Source organism: Polistes fuscatus, unplaced genomic scaffold (assembly GCF_010416935.1).
Source record: "Polistes fuscatus isolate 324 unplaced genomic scaffold, CU_Pfus_HIC Scaffold4, whole genome shotgun sequence".
NCBI lineage: Eukaryota > Metazoa > Arthropoda > Insecta > Hymenoptera > Vespidae > Polistes > Polistes fuscatus.
The window spans coordinates 3,302,702-3,325,653 of NW_025113118.1; the positions used below are offsets into that span (position 1 = coordinate 3,302,702).

Genomic DNA, 22,952 nt, shown 5'->3' on the forward strand with positions numbered 1-22,952 from the left:
GAGTATTTTAAGAGTTAACAATCCGCGTCCGACTATTCAAAAAAAAAAAAAAAGAAATTTCTCATGAAAATAAAATAGAACGGACGACGATTATAATAAACGATTAAATGATTAAATAAAGTAACAAGAATTTTGAACAACGAGAGAAATTTGACTAATTTTTATTTTAAATTACACGAGTAAATACTTAACGTCAAATTAATCAAACTTTCATGAATTATTACAAAAATTAAACTGGATCGTGTTAAATGTTTCGCAATCATCCTTTTTTAACAAGTAAGATAGATGTATATATTTTATTAACAATGATCAAAATGGATTAGCATAAAATTATCGATCGTTGACGAGACGTATCGTTTCGTATGAAAGATGTTTCCTTAAAAATACATAAAAAAATCTCGTATAACTGATCGAATTCATTAAAAATGCGTTATAGGCAATAACCCCCCCCCCCCCAAAAAAAAAATATATATATATATGAAGAAACACAAAATGGATAATTTGATGTGCAAATTTTGTTCTCGAAGCTTTAAAATGACGAGATAAAAAAACAAAAAGTAAAGTGGCTTCGAACGACGTGCGCCCTGCAGGCTAAATTCTTAAAACACACATAAGCACACATACATACGCATATAATAATCATACTTACGCATACATACGTAGTAAACGATACAACCTGCTTATTTCTTTATATTTTTTTTTGTTCGTTGACCCAGATAAATTGTCGTGACATTAATGTTTGTCTTCTTCATTGTCATAAAATACATATACATATATACATTTATAATATAACTGTTTATGCGTGTTCCAATTTAAATTCGACGAAAACAGGAAAAAAACATATCCTTCAGCAAATTATCGACAAAAGATATTTCGCGATCGTAATAATCGAAGAAGAGGAAGAAAAAGAAGAACGTTTAAACTCGCGAAAGAGAAATCAGTGAAAATACAAAAAAAAAAAACAAAAAAGCAGAAAAAAGAAAAATATTCGTGAAAATTAATCGAAGCCACCGATTAACGATCTTAAATTAGTATAATAAATAATAGATCATTATCAAACCTGATCCTGAATCTTGTATTTCTATTTCAGGCGTTACGTTTGAAAATGAAAGACTCGTATTTGATGGTACACCGATGATTAAAAAGTTAAGTTTATCCGTAAATATTACCTCGTTACGATTTACGAACTCGTTCATCGAGTATCTTTTCACCTGATACGATAGAAATGAAGACGTGTATTAATCGAACAAAACAATTACGAAGGAACGCGGCACCGTAATTATTTATCCGCCTTCTAATGACGTAATCGTTGTAAAAGATAATTTAAAGAACGGAAAAGAAAAAAAAAGAAAAAAAAACACACACACACATACACACATACCGAAGAATCCAAACGATAGAGTAGATAATACTAAGTTTAATCTTAAAATAAAATCACGTTATTATCGATATATTTCAAATCATATCAAAAATAAGATCGACGAACACAATTAAGAATTAGGGGAAACTTTCTTATGGTCATATCCGGAACACCATTTTCTTCGAAAGATAATTGCTAGTAGAGGTTCGAAGGGTTTTTTTTGCTAACATTCGGAAAGCTTTCAAAACACACACACATACTTAGATGTCGCGTTAAATCTTCAACTTTATATCAACATCCGGGTATACCTACTTAAAACTAGGATGATGGGTTATATACTGCAACGTTTAAAGAATACCCACCTAGCTAATAAAAACGTTTATATCTCGTGCAAATGTCTCCTCGTCTCTCATTCTTTTCGCGTTGAACCTCTCAACACGCATTCCGTTGCTAGTCTAGATCATCGTACAGAATGCCAATGTCAACGCACCAAGAATATTACAAAAAAAAAATATTAAAAAAGTAACAGCCTAGTCGTCGTCGTTGTCGTCTTCGTGCTTCGTGAAAGACATTCTTCTTGTTTTGAAATGTCTTATCGATTGCAATGTTTTCTTTTCTTTTTTCTTTTTTTTCATTCGATATATCAACCAATCAAATAGATCAAAAATGTAAACCTCTTTTCGATTGTATTTCTAACACGCTAACTTATACCTTACCCACCCTCTTCTCCCTTCCCCCACCCCAAAGAAAGGATTACAGTGAATTATTGTCTCGACGTCGAAGAGAATGCATTCGGTTATCTGATACTGAATTGATTTCGCGTGTCTCTTGTTTTTTTTTGTTTTTATTATTTTTAACTAGTTAACGGGTTTCACGTCCCAACGTTACCTTTGTGTTTTTCTTTTTTTTGTACAAATAATAAATTTAACACGAAATGTGCAATACAACTTTTGAACTTTCGTTAACTTTCGACAGATTTACGTTGAATTATTTAAAATTTCATATAATTTATATTTATTTTAGAAACTAGAAGATTATGTTTACAACAAATAATCCTCGGATATTAACTCGTATTAAAAAGATGTAACACATTTTTATAAGAATGGATTTCTCATCGATGGAGTTATTACACAAGAGATAAATGATTTATTTTTGTTGTTGTTGATTCTTTAGTTTCTAACCCAAAAAAATGTTCAATCATTTTTCTATCGTTAAAGAATTTAAATATTATCTCTCGTAAATTTTTGTTTGCTACTCTCGATCGGAATTTTTCAACAATTGGATTGGCAACGTAAAATTTGAACGACCTGGTAGGCAAAGGCACGTTTTACTTGGAAATAATGTCGATTATAAACGAGATTCTTTTCTCCTCGATACACCAACGTTATGTCGTCTTTCTGGTGTATAATTATGCATTAAAAAAAAAAAATATCGGCAAACGAAAGAAACTGATCCCAATGGGAATCGCAGCTATTTCGGTGAAAGTTATACGAGTTAGCCGTAAATAAAAATGAGAAGTAGATCGTACAATTTTTCAATTTAGAAAATATCTAAAGTAACTTATTATTATTATTATTATTATTATTATTATTATTATTATTATTATTATTATTATTCGGAACACACAGAGAATTTAGTATTATGAGATATGTTTTTGTTTATTCGTCCTGATATCTACCACCTATTTATTGCAATAAAGAAAAAAAAAATTATTATTACCGTTAGAAAATGATTTCTTAGTTTAACATTAAATTGTGTACATTTTCCCTCGTTGAAAAAAAATTATCATATTATCTTACATTGAATAACTTTGAATAAATAATAATGTTTGTAGAAAATAGAATTCAATGTATTAATTAACATAAACCATTCATTCGTTAATCTTAACCGTATTTTCTAAAGAGGGTCGTGTCTTCTTAGAAGCACGTGCATAGTTCATTTTATTTAATATTCTCATTTACCATGCACAAATATTCACCCAATGGTCTGTCATTCACAGAAAGATAATACTGCTGTATATTCTGTAATATTATTATTTGAAGAAAAAGAAAATACCTGTCAAGGTTCATGACTTATAGAGATGCATAAATAAACGGTTAAAACGCACAAAAAATTACAATTCAATGTCAAGCCATGTTAAAAGGTGTAAATCATATACCAACATTGTAAGTGGAAAGTCCGTTTGAAAACCTTTCTTTAGTTAGACAAGATGCATTTTAACACTTACAGTTAATTCCTCAAGTAAGTTGAGACTTTCATACACAAATTGTCTTTTTTCATTCTCGTTCCCCTTTCGAAAATCACAAGTACGTTTGACGAGTTGTTGTTTTTTTTATTTTTGTATCTAATACGAATGAGTACAAATTTAAAAAAAAAAAAGAAGATAATAAACAAAAACGTTTGACATTGTGTCAACGATTTTACCGAATAAATAAGACATGATTTATAAATTTTATATAATATAATATAATATTATGCATAGAAAAACAATTAATTAATAATCAATGACGAAGCTTACGATCTTTTATAAGATTATGTGAAAAACCTGTTAAGGAAATTAATTCTTTTTAATAAATTGTGACTACAATGAGATATTAAAAGATTCTTGCAGAAAAGTCTAATTAATGTAAAACAATTAGGTTTTATTTAGTGTTAATTTTATTTCATCGTTGTATACTTTAAAACCTATTTTCCTATATTTGGCGGAAACCTATGAAAATTAATAACATTTAATGGACATTTTAAACGAAAGAATATTTTATTGATTAATTGATTAAATCACAAATACAAAATAATTTTCTTATTATATATATATTATTGTAAGGCCTTAAATGTTTTATATTTATACAAAAACTATTTCTATTCATTTACATATATTATCAAACGTTATTTTATCAATTTACTGAAATATTTTAATTCCAAGTGTATAAAAAATCTGAAAAATATTTCAACAATTTCGTGACTTTCAACGCGCTTCATCACGAACTCTTATCTAACGTATTAACAATCGTTCAAATTGTAAATACGATCGAATTCAATTTCTTTCCAATGTTACCAAAATTTCAAATGCATCGATACGTCCCCACGCTGGCAATTTTTCTCAAACGCATATTTGTATGCGTCTTTCATGACAGTCGAAAAAGAATAAAAACTTCTTCGAAGCTTGCGATTAGCTGCGATAAAATAATGAAATTTCATATTATCGTAAAAAAAACAAACATGTTCAAAACGATCGGGAAAGGATAAAGATTCATGATTAATAATCGAATTTATTTATCTATTCTAACAGCTATAAGAACACTTCCATCTCGCGGAATGGCGACCAAACGCGCCTGTTTCGCGTGTGTACGATGATTTGCGCACGCGTTCGAAACTTATCGATGAGGAAAACCAGACTCCAAAGGGGGAGAAAGAGAAAGAGAGAGAGAAGGAGAAGGAGAGGGGAAGAACGAATTGGTCGGGTGGTAGTAATCGAGAGTGGGATAAGGAGAGGAAGAGAACGGGGGTTGGAAAAGGAAGGAATGAAGGAAGGAAGGAAGGAAGAAAGAAAGAAAGAAGGGAAGGCAACAGGACGAGAAAATGTTTCTCAGTCGGTGGTAGACCGTGTTCGTTTAATGATAAGTTAAGTAAATCATAATAGTTGATTTTATGACTTTTCTAACGTGCAACGAAATAAATCAAGGTCACGAAACCTCGGGTCACGACCCTACCTCGTGTAAGTAACTTGCAGTAATTGCTGTCGTTTTTTTTTCTTTTTTTCTTTTTGCTCGTTCAATTCGTGTGAAATACGAAGAGAAAGAAATAAAACTAGGATAGACCAGCAGTAGTCGGAGGACGACAGGATCAACTACGGAAAAATTATTACGGCAAAGTATTAACGATTAAATCAAAATGGTCAACGAAAAGAGAATCGACATTGAAAAACCTTATTGGGATCAGAGTACTTATCGTGGTAGAGCACTGCACTTTCTTACGGTTACCAATCCTCTAAATGTTTTTGCATCGAATAAATCTCTCGAACGCGCCCGAGACGTCGTTACGAGATACAGGTAGTTGTTTTTTTTCTTTTCTTTTCTTTTCCCTCCCCCCTTCATCCCAATCTACTATACAATTATAAATAAATTTTCGAATTTAACGATTTGTATCGTTATTCGACATTACTCGATCTGCTTGTTTACTTTATACAATATATATGTGATATTAATATTTATCCTGTATAATCGTAGGAACGGAGATTCTCTAAGGGAATTAGGTATAACCGAGAAAGAATTATGGAAAGAAAAATATTTATTCGACAGCGCTTATCATCCAGATACAGGAGAAAAGATGCTCTTGATCGGTCGTATGAGTGCCCAAGTGCCGATGAACATGACCATAACCGGTTTGATGATGACGTTCTACAAGTATGTATACGTAAAGAACGTCCGAGAAACTGTTTAGAAAATATGTGATAAAATTTTCACTTAGAATTAGATCGATAAATAGTCAATAACGCGAAAGTTCAAAACTTACGATAAGATTCGTTTATGACTTTTGACCTGTTTCCCTTATTTCCGTTGTGATTTAGTTACGAATGAAGTCATAAATAATATATATATATGTATATATATATATATATATTAAGAGAAGAATGTGAAATAAATTGATTGACGTTATCGAACATGAATATTCCACATCGCGATAAACGATAAAAAATATTTGTCTCGCTGTTAGATCAACACTTGACACACTAGTATTTTCTTTTTCTTTTTTTCTGTATTTATTGTAGTTACGAAATAATAATTTTGTGTTATATTCGATAGATCAACACCGGCAGTGATATTTTGGCAATGGTGTAACCAATCGTTCAACGCTATAGTAAATTATACGAATCGCAGTGGTAAATGTCCAATACCGAAAGATACATTAATTCAAAGTTATATTGGTGCTACTGGAGGAGCAGTGATAACAGCCCTAACTCTAAATAAACTGGCACGAAGTGGCCCGGCCTTGGCCGGTCGTCTTGTACCATTGGCAGCCGTGGCCGCCGCCAATTGCGTTAACATTCCATTAATGAGGATTACTGAACTTCAAAATGGCATTGAGTTACAAAACGAGTCCGGCAAAGAGGTCGGCAAGAGCAAATCAGCGGCTCAAAGGGCCATCGCGACAGTCACGTTATCGCGTATTCTTATGGCTTCCCCTAGCATGAGTACGATAATAGATAAATATATTTACTATCTAAGTCGTAAGATGAACACGATGCTAATTAAAATCGAGTATTGTTAAATCAGATAATATTTTAAGTCGTTCACAAAAATTTCTTGCTATTTTCTTAAGAAGTTTTACACGATTAATGATAATTCGTATTTTGTGCTATTTTATTGAATACTATTCATTCTGCTCTATTACCTCTTTTTTCTTTTTTTTTTTATTTATTCTATATTATTCAGTAAAATAACATAAAATACAAAATATCGTCGATGTAAAATTATTGTGAAAAAAAACTTTGTTTGGGAACGATCTGATAGATCAAGAGAATTATTTGCTTTGTTTTTTTTTGTTTTCTTTACAGTACTCTCACCGATCCTAATGAACTACATAGAAAAACGTAATCTATTAAGAAAAGCTAGATGGGCTTCAGCACCAATTCAAGTTATTATATGCGGAATTTGTTTAACATTCGCAACGCCACTATGCTGTGCTCTTTTCGTTCAACGAGTACCGATAAGCGTCGACAAACTGGAACCTGATGTGCAACAAATGATACGATCTCAAGATCCTAATATTCAAACGGTTTACTATAACAAAGGCTTGTAAACGAGCACGCCTGGAATTAGAAATTCAACGAATTGTGTTCCTACTGATTAAAAAACAATGTATTCATTTAATCAATGCAGATTAAATAGATAAATAATTAGTTGTTTTTGGAGATAGATGGATTTTATACAAATTTCTATTTGCATTTATGAATTACGCTATTAATATAATTTAATCTTTAAATATTAAGTATCAAATACCATTGATCTCAAATATACGGAATATCCGAATTAAAGAAAAATAATGAAGACAATAAAAGAAGAATTGCGATAAATCATAAAGAATACTTTTTATTATTTGCATGTATATATTTACCATAAGGTTAATGTGAATATAATGATTTAACTAAGACCAGGTAGATTACAAACAATAGGTTGAGGTACAACAACCATGCCTTGTGCATCAAGCCTTTGAACTTTTTTCGGTGGTTTTATCTTCCTTCCAAATCTTCCGGTTTTTCGTTGCCAAAGACCACTTTTTGGACGATTACCAAGTTCGCGATTTTTTTGAGCGCTACCAATTGGCGTAGAACCGTGCAAAATGTTTGACAAACGTCCTACCACTGCCATACACTTATTGTCGAAACTAAACTTTCTCTTGCTAGGTACTTGGACAACCATCCTATCCGGGCCATCTGCTTGAATTATTTTACCTGTGGTTCCAGCCGAGTGTATGTATTTTGATCCTGATCCAGGAAACCGTTCAATGCAACATACATTGGTGCCAATCGGTAGAGCACCTAAGGGATAAGCATCGCCTTCGTTTGCCCTTATAGGATTACGCGGAATACCTCTGTGTGTTCTTATTATATCTCCAGGTTTCATATTTTCTGTCGCTAAAATGTATTTCAATTCGTCACCAGAACCAACGAGCGCGACGAAGGACGTCCTGCAACCATCCTTAAAAACCTCGATCACCCTTTCCTCTTTAGGTTTCTCGTTTAGATCACTAGGACCATCTCTTATCCAATTTATCCAATGATACTTGTGTTTTATACCACCACCGAGACCTTTCACTACTATTCTTCCTGTAATAGAAGACGATAATTCGATATGTTAGAAAATATTTGATGGAAAATAATTTAATTACAAGTTATAATAAAGAAACATGAACTTCAAATTTTAGTACCACATATTACGGATAGATGTCACGAATAGTTAGATTGTATTAAACCTAATATATACGATAACATAATATTAACAAAATTGATAACAATATATAATTATCTGCATAAATTCTTTTTCTTACTGTATAAATCAAACAAAAAACAACAAACTAGTTAAAAATATATTTACCTGTTACAGGATCTCGCCCACCTAAATTAGTAACCTTTAGTGGTTCAATCGTATACTCATCTTTGTAATGTACGATTCTCTTGTAATATGTTCCTGGTGTACCTGGTTCTGGAAGTTTAACTAATTTCCAAACGTTCTTTTTAGATTGTAATTGACAGGAGATAGGCAACGATTTAGCAAAAGAATTAAATATTTGTTCACCGACAACACGCCGTAATAATGTTAAAGCAGACATTTTTAAAAATCCCCTCTATGGAGGAAAAAGTAAAGTCGTACAATATTTTACGCTCGATCGTTAACAGATCTAAACTTATTGCAAATAATACAGAAGTAGATAAAAGCTCACAAATCCCCTTTTTTATCTAACCAGATTCATCTTAGTTACTACCGGGACCACCAGTGGGCGAAAGTAGGTACTTAAAAGGATGTCAGTACAATGCAATCAAAGAATACAGTATTCTTTGATAGAATATGATAGTATATGATATATTCTTTCATAGTATATATAGTATAGTTATATTGTAATAGAATTTTAAATAATTATATTTAATTGTTAATGCATAAACACATGTGTGTGCCTTCAGAAATGCATTTATATATATATTTTAAAAAGTAATTATTTAAGGCGTTCAAATAGAAAAAAATCTCTAAGGTTTGTTGTTAAATCTAACGATTTGAAATACCCGCGTACGTGTAAAAAGCCTGCATTCATAAAATGCAGTGTATGTCGAAAAAATTTATGTTTCGTGTGTCAGTACGGCGAATATCTTTATCTTTATGTAATTATTTACCGCTCCTGCGCAGTGATGACTTCGAGGGTAAAATTTTCCTGTAATATAAGTAGAGTATATTAGAGTATTAAAATAATTGTTAATTAATCGATAGAAGTGTCTATTGTTGTTTAAAAGCTCGAAATATATGATCTATATACCATCCTCCTCGAAATTCCCCTTCAGACTGGCACCTTATCCTCTATGAAATTACTTTTATTAAATGTTGTTTATATGACTTTCCTCAAAAGGAAATTCTATTTATTACGAATATTATTCTTGTTATACACATGCGCAACGTTCGGAAAGTCATATAAACAACATTTAATAAAAGTATTTACATAGAGGACAAAGGCCCATTTCAACGGTAGATTTCGAAGAGGACAATACATAGATCATATTCTCCGAGTTTTTAGATAACAATAGACACTTCCAACGATTAATTAACAATTATTTTAATACTCTAATGCACTCTCTTTATATTTCAGATTGTTTTAACATATATGTACTAGTATAAACATTACATACTTATTAACATGCTTTGAACATTAAATAATTTCGATGTGATATTCTTTTAGACGAAAAATTTTCCTTCCGAAATCTTCACTGTTCAATACTATATTCTTTGTATCTCGTCTTCGCGTTAATTACCTACTTTTGCCTACTGGTGATCCCGGCAGTAAATAAGATGAATTTGGTTAGATAAAAAATGGGACTTGTAAGCTTCTATGTACTTCTGTACTTTTTGCCTATTCTTAATGCTCAGTCAATAATATAGGAAATAATAAAAAATAATGTTGAAGGGAAAAAAAAAGATAAAATATGTTATTAATTAAAGGATTTCATATATGATACATCTTTATTAAGTTACTTCCTTTCACAGCATTATTTTAAATAATTTCAATTTATAGGACACAAAATAAAATATGATTGTTACTTTGCTTCTTCTTTGAGGATTTCAATTTCACTAGCAATTGCCTTCAAATCAGAATCAATGCTTCGACGGAATGGCGAATCAACAGTAGAAAATCGACAACTCGGGTCTATGAAACACGAATCTGCAAATAAATTAATATAACAAAATATAGATACAATTTCTATACTGTAACATATTATTTTAATTTTAAATATACCTTGGGAACAACAAATTCCACCTGCACCACATCTCCCTTTATTTCCATTGCACATCGCAAAGCCCGCCATGCAAGGACTCGAATCAAACTGTTCTTTTCTGCATTTTTGTGTTTGTGACGTACCAATGTGACAACCAAAGGTAGGCCCACAACAAATATTAGGCCCAAAACACTGACCCAGTTGACTGGGTCCGCAGGGAAGGCACTAATTATTAGAAAAAGAATATGATAAACCCAAAATAAATTGCAGTTTAAAAAAGTGGAAAAAATATACTTAATAATTTTATTATTATTATTATTATTATTATTATTATTATTATTATTATTATTATTATTATTATTATTATTATTTGATAACTATAAACTATACTTCTCTAATAGGACTTTCTGGAACTTCAATGTCTCCCCTTTTCCCGCCACGAGGACAATTTGTAATTAGACATGCCGAAGATATAAAAATAAAAGAAGTAAATATAAGAATTTTTTTCGTCATATTTTCAGTTAAATCTTTAACTAGACTATTTGAACGTCCTGTTGGATGTTCGAAGACGAACTGTGATAAATCGTCCACACGGCAATGTATTTATATTGTCAGATCAGTAATATTTAGTATTCCGATGTGCTTTCTACGGATATTTTAACAATAAAGCACTCTAAGGATTATGGAGATGAAATCTTATATTATATTGTATTTTATTCACTAGTCTCCAAATCGAAAAATGCACTAAGAAATCCGCCATTGTTCGGAATCAAAGCTTTAATCTACATACACACATTCGTAATAAATCTTAGTAAAATATAAAAAGAGGATAAATTTATGAAACTTTTTATTTATAAAACTTATTCTTTATGTCTCTCTCACTTTCTTTACAAATACATAAGATCAGAATGTTTATCAAGTACTACTAATATCTTCGACCTTCATTTTATTTATTAACTTTGTTTTGGCTTTTCTTAGTTTCTTATTCGTTGTTGGAGACAGCTTAATCTTCTTCCTTAATATTTGGAATTTATTAAATCTCGTTAGAATCGGAGATTTAAATTTACGACTAATTAATTTCTGTCGTTTTATTGAATTTTTCTTATTGATGTCACCAATATTTTTTTCTATTGATTTCCTACTAATTGATGATTTACTTGATTTTTCGTTGAAATTAATACTAGGGCTTGTATTCTTCTTTTTCTTTTTAATTAGAGTACTATCTTTGTTAGAATTCATCTTACGTTTTCCTAATTTCTCTAATTCGTTTTCTGGTTCTTCGTTACTAGCTTCACAATTGTTTTTTGTATGACCTATGAATAACGTAAATTATTAAATCAAGAAAAATTATAGTTAAATAAGAATTATTAAATTTTAAGAGATATACCTAATTTGTTACATTTGAAACAACGTCCTAAAATTTTCAGTTTTTTATTACATTCGTGATTCTCTAAAAGACATCTTCGACAAGTATGGCAATGTGTCCAAGTTGGTTTAACGCAACGATTGCATTTATTGCAATGTATGTATGTTCTTCCATCTTTAGAAGTACATGTTTTACATTTCTCGCAGTGTTTATTTTCATTGGAAACCCATTTCTGACATATTTTGCAATATTTATAACCATCCGATTCAGGAAGTTTTAATAAACTCAAAGGTATATTAGTGAATATTCTAATAGGTGATCCATATTTTTTTCCATTACGATCTATTTTAAAAAGTTGATGATTTTCGTAATCAACTTTGTAATCTGACATTTTTAATTCTCTTAAACCGCCAGTAACATTAGGTGGATTGGATTTTTCTCTTATAATGTGTTCCATAAAATATGGAAATATAAACATAATCTTCAAATTATCATTGTCGCTTTCAATTTTGTTTAACTTTTTATGTAGAGCAGAAATCTTCCTTATGGTTTGGGATATGAGTTCTACGCGACCACCAAATGGTGGATCGCATATTAAGTACAAATCTTTACCGTTGTTTCGAGTAAGAAAATCTTTGAATACAAGTTGAGCATCGTCATTAAAAAAATAATGATTGAATAAATTGTACCATGCATAATGCATTGGGCTAAAAAAATTATGCTGAAAAAACAAATAAATCATTGCTATTATTGATATTAACATAAACCCAACGATTATTACTTTTATAAAAATACTTACAAATCTTCCATCGATATCAAGAAGTAAAGACCATATTTGATCGACCAAGTTTAGAGAAATGTATTCATGTATTCTAGGAGCACCGATACAAAGAACTTGCTTAGCTTTAAGTTCTAACAACATGTTTATGATATCTTGAACAGATTTTTTAGAAAATAAATATTGAGCCTCTTTTTTGGAATTTTCCAAAGGTTTGAGCAATTCCGTTGGATGATGCATTTGATAATCAGTCAAACCTATGGTCATTTTATGATCGCTATGTTTGTCTCTTTCATGAACAAGAATCAGTTTCTCGCAATTATGGCAATAGGATCGATTTTCTGGACTGGTAGCAAATACCATATTTAAATGTATAAACAACTTCTGATGATCGTAACTTTTACTCATTTTCTTTTTCTCTGTTTCCCATACAATTTGTTGATGTTTAGTTAATTGTTCTCCATATTTTAAATAAAACCGGCATTCTTTTCTATCACGACATGCCGAACAAACATAAGATCGTTCTATCAAACCGTTAACGTATTGTCCAAATAAAACAGCTGGTCCTATTAAAGACAAATTTTGATAAATTATGATTAGAAAATTCATTTCTATATAAATATGATTAAGATTGAAATACTTAATATTGATAATTAAATAAAAATTACCATGTGTACAATATATCAGTGGAAATCTATCAATTTGAGAAAAATATGTATTACTATGTACTTTTATTTCTTCTTCATCTTCTTCTTCCTCTTCCTCTTCTTGTTCTTGCTCTTGTTTTTGTTCTTGTGCTTGTTCTTTTTCTTTTTTCACCATTGTAGTAATCTAATGAATGAATCGAGACAAAACTAGAGTCCACATTTACTATATTTATGCTCAGAGACAGCACTATGAACTGCAACGTCCCCTATCTTTTTTCGATACAAATAAATATTTATGAATTTTTTTAAAGCGCTCTCTATTGCAACGCGAAATTTATTGATTTACATTTATAAATATTTATATGTCTTCTCATGTATTTGAAACTTATAACAAAAAAAATAATTAATATTTATAAATATAATTTTTTTTTTAATACATTGTGTTGACCGGCCACGAGTAGTAAACTCGTGTCGTCATGCCAAAACAAAAACTCTGAATAAAACTGTCGATCAATAAAATGATTAAAATAAACAAAATTTTATTAAAGATATTAATTTAAATTGATAGATTAATTTTGCATAAAAAAAGAGTGCAAATATTAAAATAATTTTGTACGATAAGTTAAAAAAAAAATAAATACAATCATGCATATTAATTTAAATTAAGATATTACATAAACCAAATGTAATCATTGAATTATTAATCTCTTTTTATCAGGACTGCTGTTTTTAAGATGACTTGATTTCGACCAAGTTCAAAAAGTGAAAAATAAAGGATAACATATTATTTTATATCATACAGAAAAAATTGTTGATATACTACCGAGCTTATATAATGCAACGTGTCTTACGAAACAGCCTTAGTCTAAAACGAAACACGAAGCCAATTGTTGGTTTTCTGACTTCTACACTTCAAAATGACATCGAAAAGTACTTTTGATTCTAATTGTATGACTCTTACGAGATTTGTTCTTGCCGAACAACGTAAGTTTCCTACAGCAACCGGTGATCTTAGTCAATTGTTAAACAGTATACAAACTGCTGTAAAAGCTGTTAGTTCGGTTGTTAGAAAGGCCGGCATTGCGAATATGTAAGTATCATTTTAAATTTTATTCAGTTTTATAAATAGCACACAGATATTCAAGGTAGATAAAGTTAGTTTGTCCGTAACCCTGTATTTATAAAGAAATGTCAATGTGACAATTGAAGAATAAATGTGACAAACGTAAACAAAATAAAAACATATACAATTTTATCAAATAATTATGAAGTAACAATATTATCGACAGCAACAAAAAATCAATTATTTTGTTTTTTGAATAAAAATTTGACAGAAGAAAAAAATTTTAGGGTCAAAACTTTTCAAGCCACTCGCGTACAACGAGTGACTCGAAAAGTTCACGTCGATTTATAAATATGTACATATTTTCGAACATTCCAATACGTGAAATAATTTTTCTATAAAACATAAATTGTTTGATGATCTGGTCATTTAATTGATAATAAAGCGGAATAATCTATTATTAAACGACTTTGATATAAATTATTGACAATTACCAACTTGTTTACGTCTGTATTATATCTTCTACTATATATTTTTTTTAATGAGAGCGCAACGATAAAGATATTATGTTGTTCGAAAAATAGGAAAGATTAAAGTTTATCAAGTCCGTTGTGTCGAACTGTTCGTGATTTTTATTTTCTATTAAAAAAAGAAAAAAATGAAGGAACAATTGTGTGTAAAGAATCGTCAATCCTTATAATGAAATTTACTATTTATTTGATTTGATTTTTATACAGGTATGGTATAGCTGGTAATATAAATGTTCAAGGCGAAGAGGTAAAAAAATTAGATGTTTTAAGTAACGAGTTGTTCATTAACATGTTAAAATCTTCATTCACAACTTCCCTTCTCGTAAGCGAAGAAAATAATGATGCGATTGAAGTTGAAACGGAAAAACGTAGCAAATACGTCGTGTGCTTTGATCCTTTGGACGGTTCCTCGAATATCGATTGCTTGATATCAGTTGGTTCGATATTCGGAATTTATAAAAAATTAGATAACACCGATAGTTCCAATATTTCTAATGCTCTTCAGCCAGGTAGAAATGTAGTTGCCGCTGGTTACGCTCTTTACGGTTCAGCCACTATGATCGTTCTTTCCATTGGACATGGTGTTAATGGTTTTATGTACGATCCAGCGATCGGAGAGTTCATTTTAACTGAAAGAAATATGTCCGTACCAGATAGAGGAAATATTTATAGGTATATATAATGATATTTAATATATTATACTTATATCTAATTTAATAGATTATAATTTTTCAACAAAATATTCATTGATAAAAATTCATTTCGCGCGACAGTATTAACGAAGGAAACGAAAGTTTATGGGATACTTCTATAAAAGATTATATACATTCGAAAAAGTATCCTAACAGTGGTAAACCGTACAGTGCACGATACGTTGGTTCGATGGTTGCTGATGTACATAGGACTATTAAATATGGAGGAATTTTTTTGTATCCTTCAACAAAGAGTAATCCAAATGGCAAGGTATTAATAACAAACTTATTAAGAGATTCTAACAAGTTGAATCAATACTAATGAGATTAATTGAATTATATTTTTAGTTACGTCTCTTATATGAATGCATACCAATGGCTTATTTAATTAAAGAAGCAGGTGGTCTAGCATCAAATGGGGAAATAGATATTTTAGATATAGTTCCGGAAAGTATTCATCAAAGATCACCAATTTTCTTGGGATCTAAAGAGGATGTTCAAGAAGTATTACAGTTCATAAAGAACAAAGCCAAATCATAAAATCAATTTAATTATTTTTATATAAAATTTCTAATTGGGCATATTTTTATATAAAATTTCTAATTGGGCATATTTTTAATAAAATAAGATCTTTGATAAGAATTTCTTCGTTTATTAATAAATGCAATTTGAATATTTCGAATGATTTATTGAATAACACAACGAACACATGAAAATTATTGTATCGGACGTAAGTTTCAAATAAAAAATTTGTGAAATTAACTATTATTATGTATATAATATTGGCGTATATATACCACATTATTACATTTTATATTTAATTACTTATATAAGTATTATATATTTCTTATGCTATATATATCTGTCTATATATATATCAAACATTCTTACAACATTCTTCTTGTTGTCAATCATAATACACATTCATACTGTCTAAACCACTATAGAATTCTACAGTAGCAAACGAATGAACTATCATACTAAGAATTTTTATAGCACTGTTGACGAGATAGTTCCATTTTGTTGTTAAAATTGACACAGGCGAGAACAATATCGTTAAACACCATCTGTCATTTCACATTAAGTTTAGGCATCACAAATATATGCTTCCCTGGCAATATTTATCATGCACTGAAGGATTATGTACACAATTTACAGGACGATTTTTCTAGCTCGACAATTGCTTTCAAATTATTAACTGCAATCGATACATATCCCAGAAAGTTATTACAACATTTGAACCAATATCTCCTAATTTTTTAATGGTTAACTTTGCCCGTATGAGAACATATTACAAAGAAATAAATAATAATTAACAAAGAAAGTTGGCATTTAATTAACGAAATTGATTATATACATTTAATAAAATAATATATATTTTTGTATTCTTAAATCTGGGCGTGTAAAACGACAATTGGTGTTTAAGCAGCTATGTGCAAAAAAATTTGTTGAGGACATTTTTTCTTTACCATTAGTTTTTCTCCTCTTTCTTTTCTTGAGGTTGTTCTTGACTTTGGTTACTGCTATCGCTACTGCTACCGCTACCACTGCTGCTTTCTCTTTCTGCCGCCATCTACATCAATCATAGGTTGATTTAGATTAGGAAAATTATATAAGATAAGTGGAAGTAAATATTTGCACAATTTTTAGTCAAGATTTTTAAATTTATCTATTACGCTTACTTTTTTATATGCCATTTCGAACAATTTCAAACTTGCTTGTTGCAATTCATTGGTTTGTTTCTTGATTTCCTCGGGATCCATTTCATCTTTTTGGGCTAATGCCTCCCTTGTCTTGGCAACCAATTCTTTCAATTTGTCACACTAAAAATAAATCAAATTAATAATTAATTATAGACATAAATAATATAAAAAAATCATTAAAATTACTATACCTCTTCTTGCGGAAGTTGTGCTTTGAATTCTTCTAATTTCGATTCCGTGTCGTGAATAATTCCTTCAGCTTGATTAACAGCTTCTACTCTTTCTTTCTTGATCTTATCTGCTTTAGCATATTGTTCGGCATTCTTTACCATATTTTCTATTTCATCCTTACTCAGACCACCACTGGATTGAATTACAACTGCAAATAAAAATCAGAGGTTTAAGTATTTTTAGATCGATATAATTTTTTATTTATCATGTTTAAAATATTTAAATTTAACTCAGTCAAAGATTTCCACATATTTTACTCAACTTTGGAGTAAATTTTGGAGACGAAAAATAAAAGCATCATAGTAATAATAAAATAAGTAATTTTTGAAAGACAAAAAATAATACTTTTACGTACTTTGTTGTTCCTTGCCAGTGCCCTTGTCCCTAGCGGATACATGAACGATACCATTCGCATCGATATCAAAGGTTACTTCAATCTGAGGAACTCCTCTTGGCGCGGGAGGAATTCCGACTAATGTGAACTGACCTAAAAGTTTATTGTCAGACGCCATTTCTCGTTCGCCTTGATGAACCTTAATTTCTACTTGAGTTTGACCATCCGCTGCTGTAGAAAATACTTGACTTTTCTTTGTAGGAATAGTCGTGTTTCGTGAAATCAATTTTGTAAAGACACCGCCAAGTGTTTCGATACCTATAAGAAATAAATAAAAGTAATAATAAAATATAAGTAATTCGTATAATTAAGAAATATTATTTCAATGAACAATCAGTAATACAATATCCTCATAATGATCAGAGAGAAGATTAGACTATTAAACATCATTTGCTAAAAATAACAATTAACGAGAAATGCATAAAAATCTTACCCAATGAAAGAGGCGTAACGTCGAGAAGAAGAACATCGGTAACATCTCCAGCAAGTACACCACCTTGAACAGCAGCACCAACAGCAACAGCTTCATCGGGATTAACAGCTTTCGAAGGCTGTCGACCGAAAATTTCTTGAACTGTTTGTTGAACCTTAGGTACTCTAGTCATTCCTCCAACCAAAAGTACTTCCCCAATGTCAGATTTGGATACTTCAGCATCGGTAAGAGCTTTTTGACATGGTTGTATAGTACGTTTGATAAGATCACCAACAAGACTTTCAAATTTGCTTCTTGTGAGTTTAAGATTCAAGTGTTTAGGGCCACTAGAATCCATAGTTAAGTATGGTAGATTAATATCAGTTTGCAAAGAGCTTGATAATTCAATTTTTGCTTTTTCAGCTGCTTCCTTTAATCGTTGCATAGCCATAGCATCTTTAGCTATGTCTATACCTTGCTATAAATAATTAATCATAAATTATGTTACGAATGAATTATTTTCTACTATTTCTTATATCATTTCAATTGATTAATCTACATACGTCTTTTTTAAATTCGGACGCCAAATAATTAACTAACGCATTATCAAAATCTTCTCCTCCCAAAAATGTGTCTCCATTAGTTGATTTAACTTCAAAAACACCTTTTTGAATTTCTAAAATTGAGATATCGAAAGTACCGCCACCCAAGTCGTATACTGCAATACTAAACAAATATAAACATTAATTAAAAAATTAGTACACATGTATAATTAGAAATAAATTATATAAAAGTATACTTACATTTTGTCAGCCGTTTTATCCATACCGTATGCAAGTGCAGCAGCGGTAGGTTCATTGATCACTCTAAGTACATTCAATCCAGCAATTTGACCGGCATCTTTCGTAGCTTGTCTTTGCGAATCATTGAAATACGCAGGTACAGTGATAACTGCATTTTTAGCCGGTGTATTAAGATAAGCCTCTGCAGTTTCTTTCATTTTCATAAGCACGAAAGCACCTATTTGACTGGGGGAATACAATTTTCCATCTCCTCCTTGTACCCATGCATCTCCGTTAGATGCTTTAACGATTTTATAAGATACCGTCTTCCTGTAATAAAATATATAATATATGATAAATATTAAGTAAATTGATGATTCTAAGTTGGAGCATCCTACAATTAAAAGTATTAAAAATTATATAAATTATTTACATGTCTTTCTTTACTTCAGGATCATCGAATTTTCTCCCAATGAGTCGTTTGGTTGCATAAAATGTATTAGAAGAGTTTGTAACTGCTTGACGTTTGGCAGGCATACCAACTAAACGTTCATTCTCTGAAATCATATAAACTCATCATTAACATTTTATTCAATTTAAATTGTATAAATAGACAAATTAAAAAACAATTATATTAAAATATTTGTTGAAATAATGAAATAAACATTAGGTACAATTACCTTTTGAAAATGCAACGTAAGATGGTGTCGTTCGTGAACCTTCTGAATTTTCAATAACCTTAGCCTGTTTACCTTCCATCACTGCTACACAAGAAAATGTTGTACCAAGATCAATACCAATAACTGCCCCCTTAACACCTTCTGATCTAAAAATATTAAAAATAACTTCTTTAATATACAAATTATAAAAATCCATCTAAGCATAGAGATACCACATTTTAAAAATTATATTCGCTATTTAATGATTATAACAAAAGATTACTTACTTGTAACGACATTGTATGTCTGTGTAACGTTGAGGTACAACAACTCCGGGAGCTGCAGCCTAGAAATCATTGATATATGAAATAAAAACTTATATAAAAAGATATTTAAATAATATATATCTATGTTCACTAGAAGAACAATGAAATATATTATAAGTATAATTTACAATAGTATAAGTGATGAAACTTTACTGAATTCTTGCATCATTGATTCTAAAAGATTTACTTGAACCTTATTCATTATGACCATTATAAAATCGTTAGCACAAAAGTATATCCGAAATAAAAGAAATGCACGTGCCGGTTTCCAAACCAATAGCTAAGAATGTATTAAATGCGTCGTTACATTGATCAGCAATAATTGCCGTCAAATTTAACAAATTGATACATAAAAATACATAGTACAATAAGTTATTATTGTTGAGTAATATAAAAATCATACATGATCGATAAGCGTTTTTTTTTACAGTCAACGAATTCGTTTTGTAAGTCGGTGAGATATCGGAGTCGCCATCAAAACTTACATTTTTTAATATCGTACTAAATTGTTGTCTTCTAGCGATATCGCAGCTGATGCTGTTACAGCTCCTGCTTAACAATCTAGCGGCAGCCAACATTTTCGTTAAATTCTTTTAATGTAGTACACTAATTTCGGTAAAGAAACGAGCCGGAAACCCAAAGACCAACTTCACGTGTAATGATGCAACTTTAGCAAGAACCTTACGCGCACTATACACGCGCACTTCATATAATTTCTGTGCGACGTTCGTGATGAGTATCAAAGTTCTCGCATTAACCAATCGTCATTAACCCATGGAACTTTGAACCAATAGGAACTCGAGCTTCTACGCCCCGCCCACTCGTGACTCTAGAACTATCCCGAACATTCGAAAAATGTCTCGAATATATTACGAAGATAAAGTTTATTTGCATGAAAGATTAAAATAATTGTATTATCGTCTAAAAATTATTATAATTCTTTGTTATAATATCAATTTTATATAATATAGAGAATATAATTATTGGATTACTGATACATAAAAGTATATAGATCGACAGATTGTAGAAGAAGGTTTAAATTTATTAACTTAAGTAAAATTTTTTCTATTTTTAATGTAAACCAAAGATTGCAAAGTTTATATGACTACATGTGTGAACGAGGGATTATATTGTATTAAAAAATTAACAACCGGAACTATCGTGAAGTATAGAAACCATTTCCGGAATTTCAAACAAAACTGTATTAATCGATCATCAAAATTATCGTATATCGAAAAGCAATATAATCGATTAGTCTTTATTTTCTCTTTCACTCCAACAGAGGATGCTGCGTTTATACTCAAATAATCGTTGATTCTCAATCTTGATTACTTGTTGTAACTATGGATAAGTAATCTTTTAATAATAATAATTATTTACATTAAAAAGAACGTGGAGTATTATCAATTTTATTCAAAATGACGATAGACATAGTTGAATTATTAAAAGAACCGAGAATGATAAATGTCTGTGCACCAATGGTTAGATATAGTAAGTAAGTAATAACAGAGTATTTTTTATGAATATTCCATTTTATTTTTTACCGCCACTTTTTAGTTCAACTAATACTAATTACATATTTTTTATGAATGATTTATTTTCATTTAGATTGCCATTTCGAATGTTAGTCAGACAATATGAGTGCGATATTTGTTTCACACCTATGATAGTGGCAAATTCATTTGTAAAGTCGGCTAAAGCTAGGGACAGCGAATTTTCCACGATAGAGAAGGATACTCCGCTTATTGCTCAATTTGCAGCTAACAATGTAGCAGATTTTACTAACGCAGCTGAAATAGTTGCTCCGTATGCTTCATTTCAATAATTTTATTATAAACAAAAATTGTATTCAGATACATTTATAACGCAACTTCTCTTTTGCAGATATTGTGATGGAGTTGATTTAAACAGTGGTTGTCCACAACGTTGGGCTATAAATGAAGGATACGGTGTAGACATGTTAAAACATCCAGAACTTGTAAAAGATATAGTGTCTCAAGTTAGAAACCGTGTCTCTAATCCATTCACAGTTTCTGTAAAAATAAGGATATTAAAAGACATTCGCAGAACGGTTGATTTTTGTCAAACATTAGAAAAAGCTGGTGCATCGTTTTTAACTGTACACGCAAGAACACCAGAAATGCGTTACGAACCAATACATTTAGATGATCTTAAAATTGTTAGAGACAGTGTACAATTACCGCTTATTGCCAATGGAGATGTAAAGAATTTAGAAAGCGCTCAAAAACTTTATGAAGCTAGTAATTGCGAAGGAATAATGAGTGCAAGAGGTATTTTAGCAAACCCTGCACTTTTTTCGGGTTACAGGACAACGCCACTTAGTTGCATTCAAGATTGGGTAGATATCACAGCCAAGATCGATACTCACTTTTTATGTTTCCATCACCATTTAGTATTTATGACGGAAAAAATGTTATCCAAGAAGGACAGAGTACATCTTAATATGTTAAAAACGAGAGAATCCGTTTTAGAATTTCTTGAAAATTATTTCGATATAACGCCAAGACCATCTTATGACACAATAGAACAAATATTTTGTGAAATCGATGAAAGCAATATCAAATATGATAACGAAAAGCATATAAAGAATAAACAAGATATGGAATGTAATGACATCTACGTCGAAAGAGATCAATCTGAAATACCTAATTATCTTCTAGGTGATCTATTTCAAGAAGCATAGAATTCTTAATTGCAATTATTAATACATTCCATCACGAGAAAAAAAAATAATATTACTACGGAACTATACTATGTATAGTTTTTAAATGTTATATCATTCTTTTTATTTTTTTATAAAATATAACATCGACGCAAAACAATCGTTTGTGTACAGAAATATTTGTCGTCCATTCAATTGATGTTATATAAAATTCAACTCCATCCTGCTAAAATATGTAATTTCGACAAAAGGTATAGATAAAATATTCAAAAGATGCGTTTTTGGAAAACAATGATCCTTTTTTTAATTTATCGTGACCATATGGATGCTTATGCATAACCATATGTAA

At 30.4% G+C, this 22,952-nt stretch overlaps 7 protein-coding genes and 1 long non-coding RNA gene across 12 annotated transcripts; 3 read left to right on the top strand and 5 right to left on the bottom strand.

Annotated features, from left to right (window-relative positions):
* Positions 1 to 4,304: 4,304 nt before the first annotated feature.
* On the top strand, positions 4,305 to 7,433 carry LOC122521427 (sideroflexin-1). 2 transcript variants are annotated; one of them, XM_043642164.1, is made up of 5 exons: positions 4,305 to 5,075; positions 5,172 to 5,409; positions 5,587 to 5,763; positions 6,163 to 6,551; positions 6,915 to 7,433. In XM_043642164.1, the coding sequence occupies exons 2-5, from the start codon at positions 5,252 to 5,254 to the stop codon at positions 7,157 to 7,159; spliced, it is 969 nt and encodes a 322-aa protein (XP_043498099.1). In that variant the 5' UTR covers positions 4,305 to 5,075; positions 5,172 to 5,251; the 3' UTR covers positions 7,160 to 7,433. The 2 variants fall into 2 exon arrangements, with proteins under 2 accessions (XP_043498099.1, XP_043498098.1); XM_043642163.1 differs by having other exon boundaries at positions 4,305 to 5,409.
* On the bottom strand, positions 5,633 to 6,307 carry LOC122521430. Its single transcript, XR_006304757.1, has 2 exons — positions 5,873 to 6,307; positions 5,633 to 5,792 (listed from the first exon to the last, which is right to left on the bottom strand). It is a non-coding gene; the product is annotated as an uncharacterized LOC122521430 (long non-coding RNA).
* Positions 7,434 to 8,860, bottom strand: LOC122521428 (39S ribosomal protein L2, mitochondrial). The gene is made up of 2 exons (XM_043642165.1): positions 8,455 to 8,860; positions 7,434 to 8,186 (listed from the first exon to the last, which is right to left on the bottom strand). Exons 1-2 carry the CDS (start codon positions 8,687 to 8,689, stop codon positions 7,501 to 7,503), a joined length of 921 nt encoding a protein of 306 aa, XP_043498100.1. The 5' UTR covers positions 8,690 to 8,860; the 3' UTR covers positions 7,434 to 7,500.
* Positions 8,861 to 10,064: 1,204 nt separating this feature from the next.
* LOC122521429 (neurophysin 1-like) lies at positions 10,065 to 11,183 on the bottom strand. Its single transcript, XM_043642166.1, has 3 exons — positions 10,728 to 11,183; positions 10,358 to 10,562; positions 10,065 to 10,282 (listed from the first exon to the last, which is right to left on the bottom strand). Exons 1-3 carry the CDS (start codon positions 10,848 to 10,850, stop codon positions 10,158 to 10,160), a joined length of 453 nt encoding a protein of 150 aa, XP_043498101.1. The 5' UTR covers positions 10,851 to 11,183; the 3' UTR covers positions 10,065 to 10,157.
* LOC122521424 (rRNA N6-adenosine-methyltransferase ZCCHC4) lies at positions 11,182 to 13,685 on the bottom strand. Its single transcript, XM_043642157.1, has 4 exons — positions 13,150 to 13,685; positions 12,503 to 13,047; positions 11,725 to 12,424; positions 11,182 to 11,650 (listed from the first exon to the last, which is right to left on the bottom strand). Exons 1-4 carry the CDS (start codon positions 13,301 to 13,303, stop codon positions 11,253 to 11,255), a joined length of 1,797 nt encoding a protein of 598 aa, XP_043498092.1. The 5' UTR covers positions 13,304 to 13,685; the 3' UTR covers positions 11,182 to 11,252.
* Positions 13,686 to 13,711: 26 nt separating this feature from the next.
* Positions 13,712 to 16,023, top strand: LOC122521426 (fructose-1,6-bisphosphatase 1). 2 transcript variants are annotated; one of them, XM_043642161.1, is made up of 5 exons: positions 13,712 to 13,740; positions 13,847 to 14,218; positions 14,929 to 15,393; positions 15,495 to 15,684; positions 15,762 to 16,023. In XM_043642161.1, the coding sequence occupies exons 2-5, from the start codon at positions 14,046 to 14,048 to the stop codon at positions 15,951 to 15,953; spliced, it is 1,020 nt and encodes a 339-aa protein (XP_043498096.1). In that variant the 5' UTR covers positions 13,712 to 13,740; positions 13,847 to 14,045; the 3' UTR covers positions 15,954 to 16,023. The 2 variants fall into 2 exon arrangements, with proteins under 2 accessions (XP_043498096.1, XP_043498095.1); XM_043642160.1 differs by having other exon boundaries at positions 13,730 to 14,218.
* Positions 14,886 to 20,600, bottom strand: LOC122521423 (heat shock 70 kDa protein cognate 5). 2 transcript variants are annotated; one of them, XM_043642156.1, is made up of 12 exons: positions 20,406 to 20,600; positions 19,882 to 19,940; positions 19,616 to 19,761; positions 19,369 to 19,492; positions 18,957 to 19,265; positions 18,717 to 18,879; positions 18,175 to 18,631; positions 17,703 to 17,999; positions 17,308 to 17,495; positions 17,096 to 17,236; positions 16,883 to 16,986; positions 14,886 to 15,350 (listed from the first exon to the last, which is right to left on the bottom strand). In XM_043642156.1, the coding sequence occupies exons 1-11, from the start codon at positions 20,496 to 20,498 to the stop codon at positions 16,885 to 16,887; spliced, it is 2,079 nt and encodes a 692-aa protein (XP_043498091.1). In that variant the 5' UTR covers positions 20,499 to 20,600; the 3' UTR covers positions 14,886 to 15,350; positions 16,883 to 16,884. The 2 variants fall into 2 exon arrangements, with proteins under 2 accessions (XP_043498091.1, XP_043498090.1); XM_043642155.1 differs by lacking the exon at positions 14,886 to 15,350 and having other exon boundaries at positions 16,791 to 16,986.
* Positions 20,601 to 20,739: 139 nt separating this feature from the next.
* On the top strand, positions 20,740 to 22,734 carry LOC122521425 (tRNA-dihydrouridine(20a/20b) synthase [NAD(P)+]-like). 2 transcript variants are annotated; one of them, XM_043642159.1, is made up of 4 exons: positions 20,740 to 21,121; positions 21,203 to 21,415; positions 21,529 to 21,726; positions 21,805 to 22,734. In XM_043642159.1, the coding sequence occupies exons 2-4, from the start codon at positions 21,339 to 21,341 to the stop codon at positions 22,622 to 22,624; spliced, it is 1,095 nt and encodes a 364-aa protein (XP_043498094.1). In that variant the 5' UTR covers positions 20,740 to 21,121; positions 21,203 to 21,338; the 3' UTR covers positions 22,625 to 22,734. The 2 variants fall into 2 exon arrangements, with proteins under 2 accessions (XP_043498094.1, XP_043498093.1); XM_043642158.1 differs by having other exon boundaries at positions 20,740 to 21,415.
* Positions 22,735 to 22,952: the final 218 nt, after the last annotated feature.

Excerpts from the sequence above, each read along its gene's own strand:
- LOC122521427 (XM_043642163.1), top strand. The coding sequence starts at position 5,252 with ATGGTCAACGAAAAGAGAATCGACATTGAAAAACCTTATTGGGATCAG. Across the intron at positions 5,410-5,586 it reads GACGTCGTTACGAGATACAG|GAACGGAGATTCTCTAAGGG; the intron begins GTAGTTGTTTTT and ends GTATAATCGTAG. Across the intron at positions 6,552-6,914 it reads TATGGCTTCCCCTAGCATGA|TACTCTCACCGATCCTAATG; the intron begins GTACGATAATAG and ends TTTTCTTTACAG.
- LOC122521428 (XM_043642165.1), bottom strand. The coding sequence starts at position 8,689 with ATGTCTGCTTTAACATTATTACGGCGTGTTGTCGGTGAACAAATATTT. Across the intron at positions 8,187-8,454 it reads TGGGCGAGATCCTGTAACAG|GAAGAATAGTAGTGAAAGGT; the intron begins GTAAATATATTT and ends CTTCTATTACAG.
- LOC122521429 (XM_043642166.1), bottom strand. The coding sequence starts at position 10,850 with ATGACGAAAAAAATTCTTATATTTACTTCTTTTATTTTTATATCTTCG. Across the intron at positions 10,563-10,727 it reads CAGAAAGTCCTATTAGAGAA|TGCCTTCCCTGCGGACCCAG; the intron begins GTATAGTTTATA and ends TCTAATAATTAG. Across the intron at positions 10,283-10,357 it reads TGGAATTTGTTGTTCCCAAG|ATTCGTGTTTCATAGACCCG; the intron begins GTATATTTAAAA and ends ATTTATTTGCAG.
- LOC122521424 (XM_043642157.1), bottom strand. The coding sequence starts at position 13,303 with ATGGTGAAAAAAGAAAAAGAACAAGCACAAGAACAAAAACAAGAGCAA. Across the intron at positions 12,425-12,502 it reads TTGATATCGATGGAAGATTT|CATAATTTTTTTAGCCCAAT; the intron begins GTAAGTATTTTT and ends TTGTTTTTTCAG. Across the intron at positions 11,651-11,724 it reads TTTCAAATGTAACAAATTAG|GTCATACAAAAAACAATTGT; the intron begins GTATATCTCTTA and ends CGTTATTCATAG.
- LOC122521426 (XM_043642161.1), top strand. The coding sequence starts at position 14,046 with ATGACATCGAAAAGTACTTTTGATTCTAATTGTATGACTCTTACGAGA. Across the intron at positions 14,219-14,928 it reads AAGGCCGGCATTGCGAATAT|GTATGGTATAGCTGGTAATA; the intron begins GTAAGTATCATT and ends ATTTTTATACAG. Across the intron at positions 15,685-15,761 it reads AGAGTAATCCAAATGGCAAG|TTACGTCTCTTATATGAATG; the intron begins GTATTAATAACA and ends TTATATTTTTAG.
- LOC122521423 (XM_043642156.1), bottom strand. The coding sequence starts at position 20,498 with ATGTTGGCTGCCGCTAGATTGTTAAGCAGGAGCTGTAACAGCATCAGC. Across the intron at positions 18,632-18,716 it reads CGTCCGAATTTAAAAAAGAC|CAAGGTATAGACATAGCTAA; the intron begins GTATGTAGATTA and ends AATTATTTATAG. Across the intron at positions 16,987-17,095 it reads TCGAAATGGCATATAAAAAA|ATGGCGGCAGAAAGAGAAAG; the intron begins GTAAGCGTAATA and ends TGATTGATGTAG.
- LOC122521425 (XM_043642158.1), top strand. The coding sequence starts at position 21,339 with ATGACGATAGACATAGTTGAATTATTAAAAGAACCGAGAATGATAAAT. Across the intron at positions 21,416-21,528 it reads CCAATGGTTAGATATAGTAA|ATTGCCATTTCGAATGTTAG; the intron begins GTAAGTAATAAC and ends ATTTTCATTTAG. Across the intron at positions 21,727-21,804 it reads GCAGCTGAAATAGTTGCTCC|ATATTGTGATGGAGTTGATT; the intron begins GTATGCTTCATT and ends TCTCTTTTGCAG.